The sequence below is a fragment of the Tachypleus tridentatus genome, chromosome 7 (genome assembly GCF_004210375.1).
Source record: "Tachypleus tridentatus isolate NWPU-2018 chromosome 7, ASM421037v1, whole genome shotgun sequence".
Taxonomy (NCBI): Eukaryota; Metazoa; Arthropoda; class Merostomata; order Xiphosura; family Limulidae; genus Tachypleus; species Tachypleus tridentatus.
Genome location: NC_134831.1, coordinates 93,247,897 through 93,264,167, shown reverse-complemented (window position 1 = coordinate 93,264,167; position 16,271 = coordinate 93,247,897). Strand labels below are relative to the sequence as shown.

Below are 16,271 nucleotides of genomic sequence, written 5' to 3'. Positions count from 1 at the left end.
ATTCGTGATATATATTTACTTTTGTTGGTTGATTTTGCTTTCTGTCCAGGTGTGTGCGTATAATGTTTTCTACAGTTTGTGGAGGAAACTTATTGATATTGTTCAAGTATTGTTTTATTTTGTCTAATTCGACGTTAATTTTATCTGGCAAGGATAGTTTTATGGCTGTGTTTATTTGGTTTCTTAGTATGTTGAGTTTTTGTTCTGTTTCACATGCTGAGTTCCAAGGAATGTATAGTCCAGTATGGGTGATTTTTCGGTGGATTTCTGTTTTAAATTGTGTATCAGTTCTTATAATTTTGAGATAAAGAAATGATATGTGATTGCTTTCTTTTTGTTCACATGTGAAGTTGATGTTGGGATGTATAAAGTTAATGTGATTGAAAAAAATTAAGTGTGTGTTCTGTAGATGTGAATCCCGCAACCGTGTAATCTACATATCTGTACCAGTATAGTGGTGGATGTAATTCTGTGTTAATTTCTTGTGTTTCAACTTGTGTCATAAAAATATTGGCTAGAACTGGTGATACTGGGTTGGCCATGCTTAGGCCATTTTTTGTATATAGTTGTGGTTGTTGAACATGAAGTTTGTCTTTATCGTGGTGAATTCTATGAGGGTTGCTAACTGGTTACTGGGAATTTCTATAGTTAGGTTAGGGTCTCGGATATAGAGTTCCAAGGCTATCTTGCAGGCTTCAGCGGTTGGAACTTCTGTAAAGAGGGATATAACATCGAAACTGGCCATTAAGGCTTTATGATTAAGTTGATTTAGATTAGACTTGAAATTAAATGAGTCTTTGATGAATGAGCTGGCTGGTGTTACATGTTTAGAGAATGCCCATGCTATGTATTTACCAAGATTGTAATTAAACGATTCATATGTGGACATTATTGGTTGTAGTGGACAATCTGGTTTATGAGGTTTGGGGATGCCGTATATTTGTGGTGTGTGTGAGTCGGTTTTACGTAGGTAGGAATAAAGTGTTTGTGAAATTGTGTTGGATTTCTTTATTTTTAGTTGCGTTTCGTGTATTCATTCGTGTTCATTATGACTATAGAGTTTCCTTTATCTGCTTTTAGAATTTATGTTTTTGTCTTGTTTTAGGTTTTTAATTTGGCAAAAACTAGTAACAAAATGTGACATTCCAGTTAATACCAAAGTTATTCAAAAACCAGGCACAAAACTAAGGTCTATACTATATAAAAACTACACTGACAAACACCACACCAACATTATTTATAAAATACAATGTGATAACTGCCACGACTTCTATATTGAAGAAACAAGTAGAAAAATGGAAACCAGATTCAAAGAACATAAAAAGTCACCTTCACAATTTTTCGAATGCTGGAAATCAAATAAACACAACATAACCACAGAAAGCACCCAAATACTAATTAAAGAAACAAACAAACGCAAAATTAAAGAAGCCTTACTTGTACAACAACTCGAGCCCAAATTAACCAATGCAAAGGAACACCTTTATACCTATATTAATAAATATAATTGAACATCTAAGCACGCCCTCTACATTCCTACACTCAGTTACACGACCCCCTACAAACATGTGGTCAGCTATCGGTCAGTTACCTCTCTTTCTTTGTGAACCTAACGATAACCGAAGAAGATCGAAATGTTGTTCGGTCCTCTACAAAAAAAATTTCTCAACCCAAACGAGCCGTTTTTATATATATATTTATATTATATTATATATATATTTGTCTACAAGTGGGTTTTCTCGTCATCACTGATAAGGATTTGTTTCTCTTCTGAAGCAGCATTTAATTGAAAATAATATGAAGTCCACGCTGCCACCTATCTATTGCATTTTGCATCAGGAAAATTTATGTGCTCAGAGATCTAAAAGTGACAAATTGAAAAATTTGATGGATGTTGTTGTAAAAATTATGATTATATTGGAAGTGGAAGCTCTCTCATCTATCAACAGTTTGTTAAGTCTTTGAGGAAAGGCGGTGACTGTACTTTTGATGATCTTACTGATTTTGTAAACGTAAGATGGTTAAGTACAGGAAAATCTTGGAATGGTTTACTTCCTTACTTCCTCAAATAAAATACTATCTTGTTGAAAAAGGTAAGGTTGAAAATTTCCCTGAAATTGAAACTTTGTCAAGACAGTGTGATTTGTACTATCTGTGGGACATGATGGTTCACTTGAATAATTTGAATACGAAGCTTCAGGGAAGAGGTAAAATAATAAGTGAGCAATCACAGTCTATTCATGAATTTCAGTTAAAGCTAAACCTCCTTGTGGAACAATTACAAAAGAATAATTTCACACATTTTTCAAAGTTGAATAGTTTTCTACAAAATAATAAAAAACTATGATTTATCTGATGCTAAATATGATCTCAATGTGAACTGGATCAAAACTCTATCTTAAAATTTTGAATCACTTTTCTCCGAATTTAAAAATTTGAAATTGATATTTGAATTTGTGCATGGTCTGTTTCAATTTGACTTAGAAAATTTCAGTAAAGAAATTACATCATTTTTGTCTTTGGATAAGTGTGTATTTTAAGAGATGCTTACCCTGTAAACAAAGATGTTCTATCAGAGGGACGTGGCTCACTATTCTGATAAATGAGAGTCTTATAAATTTAAAGATAGCAATTTTAAAATTATTTTCCATATTTGGATCCACATGGGTGTGTGAGTCAACATTTTCTGCGCTAGATTTTCTCAAGTCTAGATACAGATCTCGGGTCACTGACATAAATTTAGAAGCAGAACTAAGATGCTCATTGAGCATAGATATTAAACCAAATTTCACGAAACTTGTTGATGAAAACCACCATCAATCTTCACATAGAAGGTTAGTTGAAATACAATTACTTTGATTAAACTAACATCTTTCAATTTTTTTTAATAGTGTGGCCAACGTTATTTTCATTAGCCACAGTTGTGGTCGCTATGAAAAATACGTTATCCACCCCTAAGGTGACCTGTCAACAGTGGTTGCAGCCCATACCGCTCTCACAGCCGAATAACAGATTTTGCTACCACTTTTAAAGCTTTTAAACAACTGCAACTGCGGATCATGTTCAGTGAAATATCATGGGCTCGAACCCTGGACCTCCTATTTAAAACCCTGGTGCAACGACCACTAAAACGCATCAGGCCCACGAAATTCGTAATACATAAAACAGAAATGCATACGGTCAACATTTCATCCAACCAACTTCTTAGTGTATTTAATCAGTTTGGTTGTTGTTTTTCTGATTTTTACAAGGTACAGATACATTTGTTTATTTCTTGTGCTTGTTTTTAATTGTTATCTTTCTTAGTTCTTAAACTTATTTCAAAAGTTATGCTCTTTAGCGGCACATCGGAATGTCTGTGCTACAATCCGGATTTCGATATCCGTGGTTGGAAGAACACAGACTTTGTCAACCTTTGAACTTAATAATAAAGAAACATGAAAAATTATTTAAAATTTTAAAAAACTAGCACGAAGAAATATTTTAAAGCAATTCCAAAATTTTGCAAAACTTTGTTTTTTTATTACACATCTTTCATATTCAATAAAATAAAATAGTTTTTATAACTTCCAAACTTTCTGCAAATTTAGATTTTATTATACTAAACGAGTTCAGAGTGATCTGAAGAAATATCTCTTGCATTTTATTACATAAACTAATTCTTCAGATTTACAACGCTAAAATCAGAGGTTCGATCCTCTTCAGTAAACAGATTAGAAAGCTCTATGTGATTTAGCTATCAGAAAACACGCATTAGTTAAGAGTCTACATATGTGAGAAACTGTAAATAGGTTGAAAGCAATGTGCAAAAGAAAAAACATAAAACTAATCCCTATTAAATAACCACGCTAGATTTTAAGCTGTTTGATGGCTAACTTTACAATAATGAATATTATAATGCACATCATGACCAGAAGCGCAGAGGATATGAATGGTCTTGGACAAAGATGTTCCTCAAACATCTCTATTTAACCCTTCACCCACAATCAACAGGTACAAATATTATACTATTTTTTTCTGTGTACTTCCTCTTGCTAATCAAACAACCATTTATATTTTTAAAACGCTAACTGTTAAGATAATTGAATGATTCTAGTTAAATAAAGGTTGAGCTGCCATTATTGGAAGATGCCAGTGCAATAAAGGTTGAGCTGCCATTATTGGAAGATGCCAGTTTAATAAAGGTTGAAGTATCATTATTGGAAGATGCCAGTTTAATAAAGGTTGAAGTATCATTATTGGAAGATGCCAGTTCAATAAAGGTTGAAGTATCATTATTGGAAGATGCCAGTTCAATAAAGGTTGAAGTATCATTATTGAAAGATGCCAGTTTAATAAAGGTTGAAGTATCATTATTGGAAGATGCCAGTTTAATAAAGGTTGAAGTATCATTATTGGAAGATGCCAGTTCAATAAAGGTTGAAGTATCATTATTGGAAGATGCCAGTTCAATAAAGGTTGAAGTATCATTATTGAAAGATGCCAGTTTAATAAAGGTTGAAGTATCATTATTGGAAGATGCCAGTTTAATAAAGGTTGAAGTATCATTATTGGAAGATGCCAGTTCAATAAAGGTTGAAGTATCATTATTGGAAGATGCCAGTTCAATAAAGGTTGAAGTATCATTATTGAAAGATGCCAGTTTAATAAAGGTTGAAGTATCATTATTGGAAGATGCCAGTTTAATAAAGGTTGAAGTATCATTATTGGAAGATGCCAGTTCAATAAAGGTTGAAGTATCATTATTGAAAGATGCCAGTTCAATAAAGGTTGAAGTATCATTATTGGAAGATGCCAGTTCAATAAAGGTTGAAGTATCATTATTGAAAGATGCCAGTTCAATAAAGGTCGCAGCTATCATTGTTAAAATATGCAGCCCAATAAAAGTTTCAGTTACCATTATTGAAGTTTCAAGTTGAATAAAGGTTATAGCTACCATTACTGAAAGCTTTAATTCTTGTGTTTTCTCTTTGGGAAAGACATCAATAGCTCTTTTGAAGTTAAATCTCCTGTTCGAAGAACAGAATACCCAGTGGTGCTTGAAAATAAGTTATTTTTACTCATGAAATTCCAATATATTCTTTCTCTACTTAAAACAGTAATTGGTATCTTTAAAACAAGGGACAGAAGAACAAATCCACTTTCTCATTAGTTTGAGAAGAGCTCAGTTATAAATTTGGTTTAAATTTTGCTCAAAGCTATTCGAGAGCTATCTGCGCTAGCCATCCCTAATTTAACAGTGTAAGACTAGAGGGAAGGCAACTATTCATCACCACCCACCGCCAACTCTTGGGCTACTCTTTTACAAACGAATAGTGGGATTAACAGTAACATTATAACGCTCCATGGCTTAAAGGGCAAGCACATTTGGTGTGACGGGGATTGGAACCCGCGACCCTCAGATTACGAGTCAAGTGACTTAACCACCTGGCCATGCCGTCAATTATAGGAAACTGCTCTTAGTTAACGGCTCGTAATCTGAGAGTCTCGGGTTCAAAACCTAAACATTCTCGTCCTTACAGCCGTGGGGGCGTTATGATGTGTGAAACACATCAAACTTCCATATATTTTCCCCTTACAACCTAGGGTAAACAAAGGAAGGAAAACAAAGTTTAACACAACTGTCTTTAAAATAAATTGAAGTATACTATTATCAAATAGCAGGAAAAAAGTATCAGATTTTGATGAAAACAGATAGAAAAATATTTAGTACACTATTGATCCATTTGATATAAGGGCGTTTGACTCGTAATCTGCAAGTCGCGTGTTCAAATCCCCGTCGCAGAATGCTCGCCCTTTCAGCTGTGGGGACGTTAGAATTTTTTACTCAATCCCACTATTCGTTGGTAAAAGAGTAACCCAAAATTTGGCGGTGGAAGGTGCTTACTAGCTGCCTTCCCTCTAGTCTTACACTGATAAATTACGAATGGCTAGGGCATATGGCCTTCGTGTAGCTTGGACCGAAATTCAAATCAAACCTTAGATAACAGCAAGTAATAGTGGTTTTTAACAGAAGATGTACTTAGGTCATTTCTTTTCTTTGAACCGAGAGCAAAGAGACAATTTAGTTATACAACGTTGGAAAAAATACTGTTCGTTTGTTGTTGTTCCTTTTTAAGGGCTATTTGTACTCTGCTCGCCACGAAAATCGGTTTCAAGCAGTACAAGTCCACAAACGTACCGTTGTGCCACAAAGGTACTGGAAAGAAGACTGCTTGAAACTTGCTACAACTTCAAACTCCAATTGATAACACGAGTAAATGAAATACTAGAAAATATTAAATACTCATTCGTATTTTAACCACAAGTTCAATATTTATTGAGCATACTTTCAACCTCTCAAAGATCGGTTTGCCTCCGAAATTACCAAGCATTATGTTATTCTAATTCTATATAAGACACTTAATACCAGTTATATTGTAATAAAACAATTTTGTGTAAAAAACTTAATTACACGAAGCACATAATATTTTGTACATGATTACTGGTAAATCTAAAGAAAATTTACAAAAAATGCAATTTGCTTAATATCACCTTTCGTCTAAAATTCTCACTGCCATCTGTTGGACAATACGGTAACTACCATGACATAGCATTCAATGATAAAATAGTTTTTTTGCCATTTTACATACACAGCTATTATATAAAAAAAGGTACGTTCATTAACCTCCGAAATATTTCTATTAATAAAAGCTAAAACAACAAAATATGCTGGAAGATGTTTATTTCTTTTATTACGCAGTACAATTTTTAAAGAGTCTGAGAACTAGCGTAAAAAACATCTATAACTTCAAGCATGCAGTATACTGCCATCAGCATTTTATATAAACAAGAAAGGTAAACAAAACCCGTTGCCATGGTACAAGCTGCTGCCCATTGTTAACACTTTATGTCAACTCAGACACCATGTCTGAGTACTTTCAAGTTTCATACCTCAACATGATTTGAGTAAACTGAAAAGAAGGATAACAGTGCATTTGTAACAATTCATAATTACAATTAACATCTGTGTGTTTAACGTAATTTTAAATTTGTTGAGTGATGTGGTCCAAATCAGACAGAGCAAAACGGTGATTTGTTTACTTGTTTCAGATATTTGTGCAATACTATACAAAGGCTAGTTGCATTAGTTGCTGTAAATTTTAAAGGCTATACTAAAGGGAAGGCAGCTGGTCAAATTTTGACAAAGTAGAAGTCATCTACAGCTAAGACCATTTCATTTTTTATAACAGGATGGTTGGCCTTTAAGGGAAGACTTGAAAATGCTTGAATGATATGGGTGATTTTTTTTATATATATAGTTCAATTCAGCGAGTAATATTGATCTAATGTACCACAAGGGACACACCTAGTCAACAGCATCCAATGTCAGCTCACGCTACACTAATCAAACAGTGGGATTTGGCTATTACTCTTATGATACATTTACATCTCTAACGTGAGGAGCCAGATTTAGCTACAACACAATGTGAGCTACAGACTATTGGATCCACTTTGGAATGTTTAATACTAGGCTACACACAGCCTAATAATACTTTGAGTTTATAATATAAGATGCCATCAGTAGTTTGCCAACAAATTATTTTAAGAGGCCAAAACAAAAGAATAATTTTTAAAAAGAAGGCTTCTTAAATAATAGTAATGCAATTGTAACTTCAAAATAGGCTTATCTATATAAATAAAATTAATTACATGTTCAATCATAAAAAGTTTGTTAATAGTATTATGAAAAAAAATATGCAAGAAGACAGGAGACAGTGCATAAACTAATATACAATTATAATTATTCATGCTTTCAGATAAAACATTATGACATTATACAGGAATATTCCATATTTAGATACTACATTTTATACAGGCCAGTACACAACTTTACCTAACATTTCATAAGTACACTTCATTCACTTCACAAGAATCTGTTCAAAATAACATGATTTCTGAGCCAGAACTTGTAGAGAGATATGCACTTGGATCACAAGTACCACTAGCATCACTGATCCAGTATTCAATATATAGCACTAGTGTATGTTGATACCACTATATTCAACTTATAATTAACCCAAGATTTTCACTCCTTGGACTATTACACCAAAGTGAGAAATGATGTAGGCCTAACATGCTTGGTTATAAAGTTGTGCTTTGAAAACAGGTTTTAATCTCAGTTAAGAACATTAGAAAACCATGGTGAATAGCTAATTGTTTGTCTCATTGTAGTTTCAACATTCTGGGTTGTATAGTGAGGGTTTGAAAACAGGTCTTAATCTCAGTAAAGGTATCAGTGCAGTGGGTTGTTACTTGTTTGTCCTGGTGTGTATGTATAGGTAAAACTGAAATAATTTTCAGATCAATTGGATAGGCTCACTTAATATCAGGAGGTTTGGTCAAGATATCGAATGCAGAGTAATTCTGTATCTCTAAGCAACTGAGTTCTGAGAACGGATGGAATAAAAAAATGGACAAAATGTTAAACGTGAAATGAAAGACCTTTATTTATCACGTGTGAAATATGAAAAAGCTGTGTACTTGCTTCTCACAGCTGTTTTTACGAAACCTATCATCAACCGTTCAAAAATAATTCATGTACTAGACTGACTAAATCCAGCATACTGTACTCCACAAAAAATTTCACACTTACTCAAAACAACTAATACTACGTATGTGACTCATAAATCTCATTGAAGGACACTGCTGCCAACATCTTTGTACAATGAACAGTACTGGAGCAAAACCTCTTTCCCCATGACAGAAGTTTAGTTAAACAATAGCCACTAGAACAAAATAAATGTAGCAGCTTTCTCAACCATTTGTTAAGTGAAACATACATACACACAGATTAAATTATAAATTCACAATAAACATTATACAAATATTTCATTGTTTTACAGAACTTCTAGTGTATACTGAAGGGATTTAAACATCTTGGTAATAAAAAACATTATCTTTATTATCCAGATACTAATAATAAAAAGCCAGTATTTTACCACCATCACTGCTTCAGGGCTGACAGTAGAAATACTGATCTGATACATTAACTTCTTATAATGTTCTATTGTTCAAGATTTAATAAAAGCACATTAATACGAAAGACTCAAGTAGTGGAATGCCACAAGAAGTTAAGGTTATACTATTCACATTAAACATTTCTTGTACTCACAGCCTGGAAAGAGCCACAAAGGCAAAATAGTGGCTGTACTTTAATAAAGAGTATTTTAATTTTTTTATCATCTGGATAGCAAAGGTCATTTGTTTGTTTTTCTGACTTATTGCCAGAAGATAGAAACACGACATACTGGTACACCAGTGATACCACATGCCTAACATGAAGAATTATATAGTGACAATGCGTAAACAAGTGTTCATCTCAGTGTATATAGATATGTATATCGAAATAATTCAGAGAGACAAACCAGTCCACTTGTACAGGGTGTTCTGAAAGTCACTGTGCACTTATATATTTATTAACAAACAAAACTGCACAGTGACTTTCCAAACATCCTGTATGAACCTACCTACTAGATCATTTCCTAGATAACCATGCTCTCAGTTATTACTTTGGATCACGATTAATGGTCAACTTGACATTAAAGGTCACCTAAACTAAATGCAATGTATATTAAGCCATCAATGTTTAATATTTGGCTCTGAAGTTACACCTGGTTCAAATACAGGTCAGGGAAGAGGTCACAGAATACTCAACTGTTATTAATACAGATAGTTACATATAATCTTCATTAATTTATATTTTTAACAGATTTGCTCTTTTGCTGTGGTACAAACAACATTTCACTGACTCTGCTCAATGGAGATATTCATTTTGAAAACAAAAAAAGAACAAAAGATTATCTTAAAAACACACAAATTTACTGCTATAGGTATTACTACTACATAATTATAAATGTAACAGTATGTTTTGCAACATTTCATGAAGTCATTAGTTCGTTAAATCAGCCATACAGGGTAGCTGATCACTGCCGTGTCATGTTTTGAATGTCATTACTTATCAATAAAGGTAAAGACTTGGTAAATATAGCAGCAAATTCAATATGTCAGTTTAAACATAAATGCATAATATCAGTAAACAAAGCATACATAAACAAAAACCTATAATGCTTAAAACACACTAATTCATAACATGAAATCCTCGATATTTTTCATTACAATTGTGCCCTCCAATGGCTCAGAGGTTAATCAGTAGTCTTACAGCATTAAAAACTAGGTTTCAATATCTATTTTTGATACAGCACAGACAACCAATTGTGTAGCTGTGCACATAACAACAACCAGCCAACTATAATATTAGTGGCTACTATTTCTGGTTAAAGGAAACACAAACACATAAAGCACTTTTCATCAGGCATGATACACATGGAAGGTTATTAACTTGTTGTTTCTGAATGGGGAAAAACAGATGGTGGTCTATACTTAAAGCCCCAACAAACAACTGTACTAAATTTGTCAAAAATAAGTACATTAAATAAAAAGCATAGTGATACAAGTTTTGTGTTTGCTTAGCTTTAGCCACTGCTGCTGTGCAATAATATAACTCAGTTATATGCTGAATATTGTTGTTATCAGATGTTTATTTTTTTGAAAAAGTTCTGGTTTCATCAACATGATATTCAAAGTTTCAAATATATGAAATCTAACTATTATTATCTTTGCCTTATGTGTTTGTAGCTACATTTATATAAAGTGATAACTTACAGGCTTTGCAAGTCTTGTAATAAGCATTTTTAAATTATATTACTCCATATAATTGTAATTTTCATGTAATATAATGTAAAAATTAGTTTGCACTTCTTTATAGAAGGTCATGGGCTAGCATGGCCAAGTGGGTTAAGGCATTTCGCTTGTTATCTGAGGGTTGCAGGTTCGAATCCCTGTCGCACCAAATATGCTCATCCTCTCAGCCATGGGAGTGTTATAATGTGATGGCCAATCCCACTATTCATTGGTAAAAGAGTATCCCAAGAGCTAGCAGTGGGCACTGATGACTAGCTATCATCTCTCTAGTTTTATACTACTAAATTAGAGATGGCTAGCACAGATATCCCTCGTGTAGTTTTGCATGAAATTCAAACAAATAAACAAACCTTTATACAAGGTCAACACAAATTTTCTCAATTGACCAATCTTTGTCAGATTTCAGATGGATTTTGGATTTGGAAAATTACGAATTTTCCTTACAAATGCGAATGTTATTGAAACGTGGCTATTTCTAAGTTTCAGCCTCCCCATCAACAGAAATCTATATGTAAATATTGTAAATGTGCTACACACTGAGAGCAATTTTTAATAACACTGAAAGTAAAGTGCACTCTCAAATTATAAGTGCAATACCCAGGTTTTGTCACCTTATCTGTATCTCTCAACACATAATTTGGTTAAAATATTTGTTCCATAAAACCAATTTTAGGATTTATTGAAGTTTAATATTTCTTTTTGTTTTCATTAACAAAATTTGCAATAAATGTTTTTTATTGTATAGACAAATTGCAGTATGTAGACCCCTGGCTATAATTTTTAAACACTATATCACATGAAGATTTTAGGCCCAAATCTTGTTAAAATAGCCTAATCATTTTAGTGAATTTTCTATCTAATTTTTTAAAATTATTTTTACAGGCAAAATTGTTCCAAATCTATTTCCTATTACCATATTGAAATATGTGTGCATGTAAAAAATTGTAATTACATTGATCAATATTTTTCTACATTTAATATCTAAAATTAATATTGGGATAAATGCACATAAAATAAAAGAGATAGAAAAAAAAAAGAAAATTTTCTCTATTGTAAGTTTTACAACTTTTAAGCTTGAAACTACTAAATAGGCTTTCACCTTCACACCTAGTGAAGAATTTTATAATTTAGTTGTTTGCTAGAGAACGCTTCTCATTATGAGGGTGTCAGATTTATAAATTCATAAAAGTAACCTTCAAACACTTGAAAGTTGATAATGATTTTGTAACTTAAAACTTTCATGGAATTTGCAGACATAAAAGAATATTATAAAAATAAACTATCGGTGAGCAGATATTCAATGATAATTTGAGAATGTATTTATCAAGTGATTCATTTCAGTGTTTGTACTGAGAGTTATCACACCTATTAAATTAGTAAAATTATTAACAAAGAAATTCCACAACCAAGATTATTTGTAATGAATTTCTGCTGAAACGCTGTTTGAGAACTTAGGCTACAACTTGTGTCAAATTGAACATAGATTGTTCAAACATCAGATTTGAAAAAGTTCAGGACTGACTTCTATTATTAAAACAATTTTAATTTTTCAACAGCTTGATTAGTTTACTCCAATTAAGGAATGAACCGAGGTCAGCAGTTGTGGAGGCCAGCACTTTCCTTAATTACACAACAACTTACGTGAATTTAAATTATGAGAAGATTGGCGATTTCATGAAAGACTTGAGAATGGGTTTTAATTTTTCTTTTTTCGAGTTTAGATATATAAAGGCATATTTGAAGTAGAAATAATGGTCACTTCTAAATTCTAATACTACTGTTACTACTACTATAGTATTAGCTTGAACTTGAAAGACAGACCAAATAGCCACAGAAACTTACTTGTTCGTATATCACACACCGCAACTTGCATCAAGTTAAACTACACCTTTGAGTTTGAATTTAAATGTTAATGCCGATGGTAATCGTCAATGTTCTTTAAAGAATCTAATCAGATTTCTAAAAAAAAAATTTTCAACAAAAGCATAACGAAAAACCTACCGTTGATGCTGTTGTCTTCATTTTTTTTAGCGTTGGACATGTTAATACAGATATTCATTCACTAAAGTCTAATAAAGACGTGGTTTGCTGAATGAAAACCTGCTACAACGGGCAACAGACGTCAGAAATAACACTAGAAGTGCAAATAATGCACAAGTCCTAACATTAACACGTTGTTATCATTCAACGAATCAACGATCTTCTGATGTCTAACACTTAACCCATCGTTGCCACGGAGACAAATTGATGACGTTTTGACATAAATTAGCGACATCTATAAATTGTAGCATTAACATATCAAATAAATGAACGTATACATGATCTATATTTATAAGCACCATATTTCTTTCGCTGTATCTCACTTTAGTAACAAATAAGGTAATGTATTTTCAAACAGTTTAATTATAGATAGTGTTTTATTTTACTACTGCCTTCCAAACTGAGATGTAATACACTGTGATTGGCCTTTTATGTTAAGCAACGAAACAATAATGCTAAAATACAGGACAGACACAGCAGCCAATAGTCCAATGTGGCGTTGTTTTAAAACAAATAAATAAGGTCGACTATGATTATGTTTGAATATACGCTGTATAATCAAGTTATAAAATTAAAATGGAGAAATATACGACAATCAAGTCGAAGTAAATTTTATTTGAAAATAAAATCACTAGTAGACATATGTTTATGAGTTTCAAAAACTGTGAGATCAAACAAATGTTTCTCTCAGTATAGCGTAAAGTACATTTCACTCAACCACTTCGGTAAGCTCAAAATTAAGTACACCGGTAATAATTTATTAACTGGAGGTGGAAAACTTTTTAATATTGTTATAATGGTAAACGTAACTTGAGAAATGCACAAATATTTATTTAAAGTATTAACTTCCAAACTGAGGCCCGGCATGGCCAGGTGGGTTAAGGCGTTCGACTCGTAGTCTGAGGGTCGCGAGTTCGAATCCCCGTCCCACCAAACATGCTCGTCCTTTCAGCCGTGGGGGCGTTATAATATGACGGTCGACCCCACTATTCGTTGGTTAAAAAGTACCCCAAGAGTTGGCAATGTGTGATGATGACTGTATGCTTTCCCTCAAGTCTTACAGGGACAGCTAGCGCAGATTAAAAAACAAACAAACTTTCAAATTGACGAAAGCCATTCATCTTAGACGTAAAGCTCTCCAGTGGCCCTGTTGCAAGTAAGACGCTAAAAGAGAACGCAAATCCAACAAAGACACATGACACGCAACTAAACAAAATACTACTAAAAATGTAAAAAGCCAACACAATTTCAAAAACGCTTTATTCCTACTTACGCAAGACCGACTCACGTACACCACAAATATACGGCATCCCCAAACCTCATAAATCAGATTGTCCATTACGACCAATAATATCCACATATGAATTGTTTAATTACAATCTTGGTAAATACATAGCATGGGCATTCTCCGAATATGTAAAATCAGCCAGCTCATTCACCAAAGACTCTTATAATTTCAAATCTAACCTCAATCAACTTTATCATAAAGCCTTAATGGCCAGTTTCCATGTTATATCCTTCGTTACAGAAGTCTGCAAGATACCCTTGGAACTCTATATCCGAGACCCTAACCCATCAATAGACATTCCCAGCATCCAATTACCAACCCTCATATAATTCACCACGATGAAGACAAACTTCATGTTCAACAACCACAACTGTATACAAACAAATGGCCTACGCATGGGTAACCAAGTATCACCAGTTCTAGCCAATATTTTTATGACACAAGTTAAAACACAAGCAATTAACACAGTATTACATCCACCACTATACTGGTACAGATATGTAGATGACACGGTTGCGGAATTCACATCTACAGAACACACTTAATTTTTCAATGACATTAACTCTATACATCCCAACATTAACTTCACATGTGAACAGGAAGTAAGAAATCACATATCATTTCTTAACCTCAAAATTACAAGAACCGACACACAATTTAATACAGAAATCCACCGAAAAATCACCCATACTGGACTATACATTCTCGGGACACAGCACACGAAACAAAACAAAAACTCAACATGCTAAGAAACAAATAAATACAGCCATAAAACTATGTTCACCAGATAAAATTAACGATGAATTATGCAAAATAAAATGATACTTCAACAGCATCAATAAATTTTCTCAAAAAACCGTAGAAAATATTATACACACACACCTAGACAGAAAGCAAAATCAACCAACAAAAGTAAATATATCTCACGAATCATTGTTTGTTTGTTTGTTTTGGAATTTCGCACAAAGCTACTTGAGGGCTATCTGTGCTAGCCGTCCCTAATTTAGCAGTGTAAGACTAGAGGGAAGGCAGCTAGTCATCACGACCCAACGCCAACTCTTGGGCTACTCTTTTACCAACGAATAGTGGGATTGACCGTCACATTATAACGCCCCCACCGCTGAAAGGGCGAGCATGTTTGGCGCAACCGGGATGCGAACCCGTGACCCTCACATTACGAGTCGCACGCCTTAAGACGCTTGGCCATGCCGGGCCCTCACGAATCAAAAAAATCACGAAACCATATACTGCTGTATACCATATATTCCCAACATCAGCAGAAAAATAACCAACATTTGACAAAAACTAGTAACAAAATATGATATTCCAGTTAATACCAAATTTATTTAAAAACCAAGCACAAAACTAAGGTCTATACTGTGTAAAACCTACACTGACAAACACCACACCAACATTATTTGTAAAATACAATGGGATAACTGCCACGACTTCTATGTTGGAGAAACAAGTCGAAAAATGGAAACCAGATTCAAAGAAGTCACCTTCACACGTTTTCGAACACTGCAAGTCAATAAACACAACATAACCATAGAAAACACTCAAATACTAAATAAAGAAACAAACAAACAAATGCAAAATTAAAGAAGCCTTACTTATACAACAACTCGGGCCCAAAATAAACCAATACAAAGGAACACCTTTATACCTATATTAAAAATAATATAATAAATAATAATAATAAAATAAATAACATAAAATTATATATTCAAACATCTAAACAACGCTCTCTACATTCCTACACTCAGTTACACAACCCCCTTCAAACATGTGGTCAGCTATTGGTCAGTTATCTCTTTCTTTCTTTGTGAACCTGACGATGACCGAAAAAGGCCGAAACGTTGTTCGCTCCTCTACATAAAATATTTTCTCAATCCAAACCAGCCGTTTTTATATACATCTATTTTTTCTACAAGTGGGTTTTCTCGTCACCACTGATTATTATTCCTACCTGTGTCTTTTCGTTGTCTGAGGAAAGCAGATACTCCCGATTGAAAAGATTGTCTTCTATTTGCTGAACATCTTTCGTATAATTATTCTATTCCCGTTTAAACAAATGTTTTGAAACCCGGTTGCTCACAGAATCCTCTCTACAGTGTCTGTGTTCACTGTCTAGTTGTAAGACATTTCTCTTGCCCTAGGTCATGTAGAAGCTATGCAGTACACAGATTGGTGCCACTTA

General features: G+C 33.4%; 1 protein-coding gene across 1 annotated transcript in view; it reads right to left on the bottom strand.

Annotated features, from left to right (window-relative positions):
• Positions 1–12,955, bottom strand: part of LOC143256205 (bifunctional 3'-phosphoadenosine 5'-phosphosulfate synthase-like) — a 56,332-nt gene extending 43,377 nt beyond the window's left edge. Inside the window, exon 1 of the mRNA XM_076513087.1 lies at positions 12,745–12,955. Within this exon, the coding sequence (XP_076369202.1) occupies positions 12,745–12,765 (21 nt within the window). The 5' untranslated portion in view covers positions 12,766–12,955. The remainder of the gene's footprint in view (positions 1–12,744) is intronic.
• Positions 12,956–16,271: the final 3,316 nt, after the last annotated feature.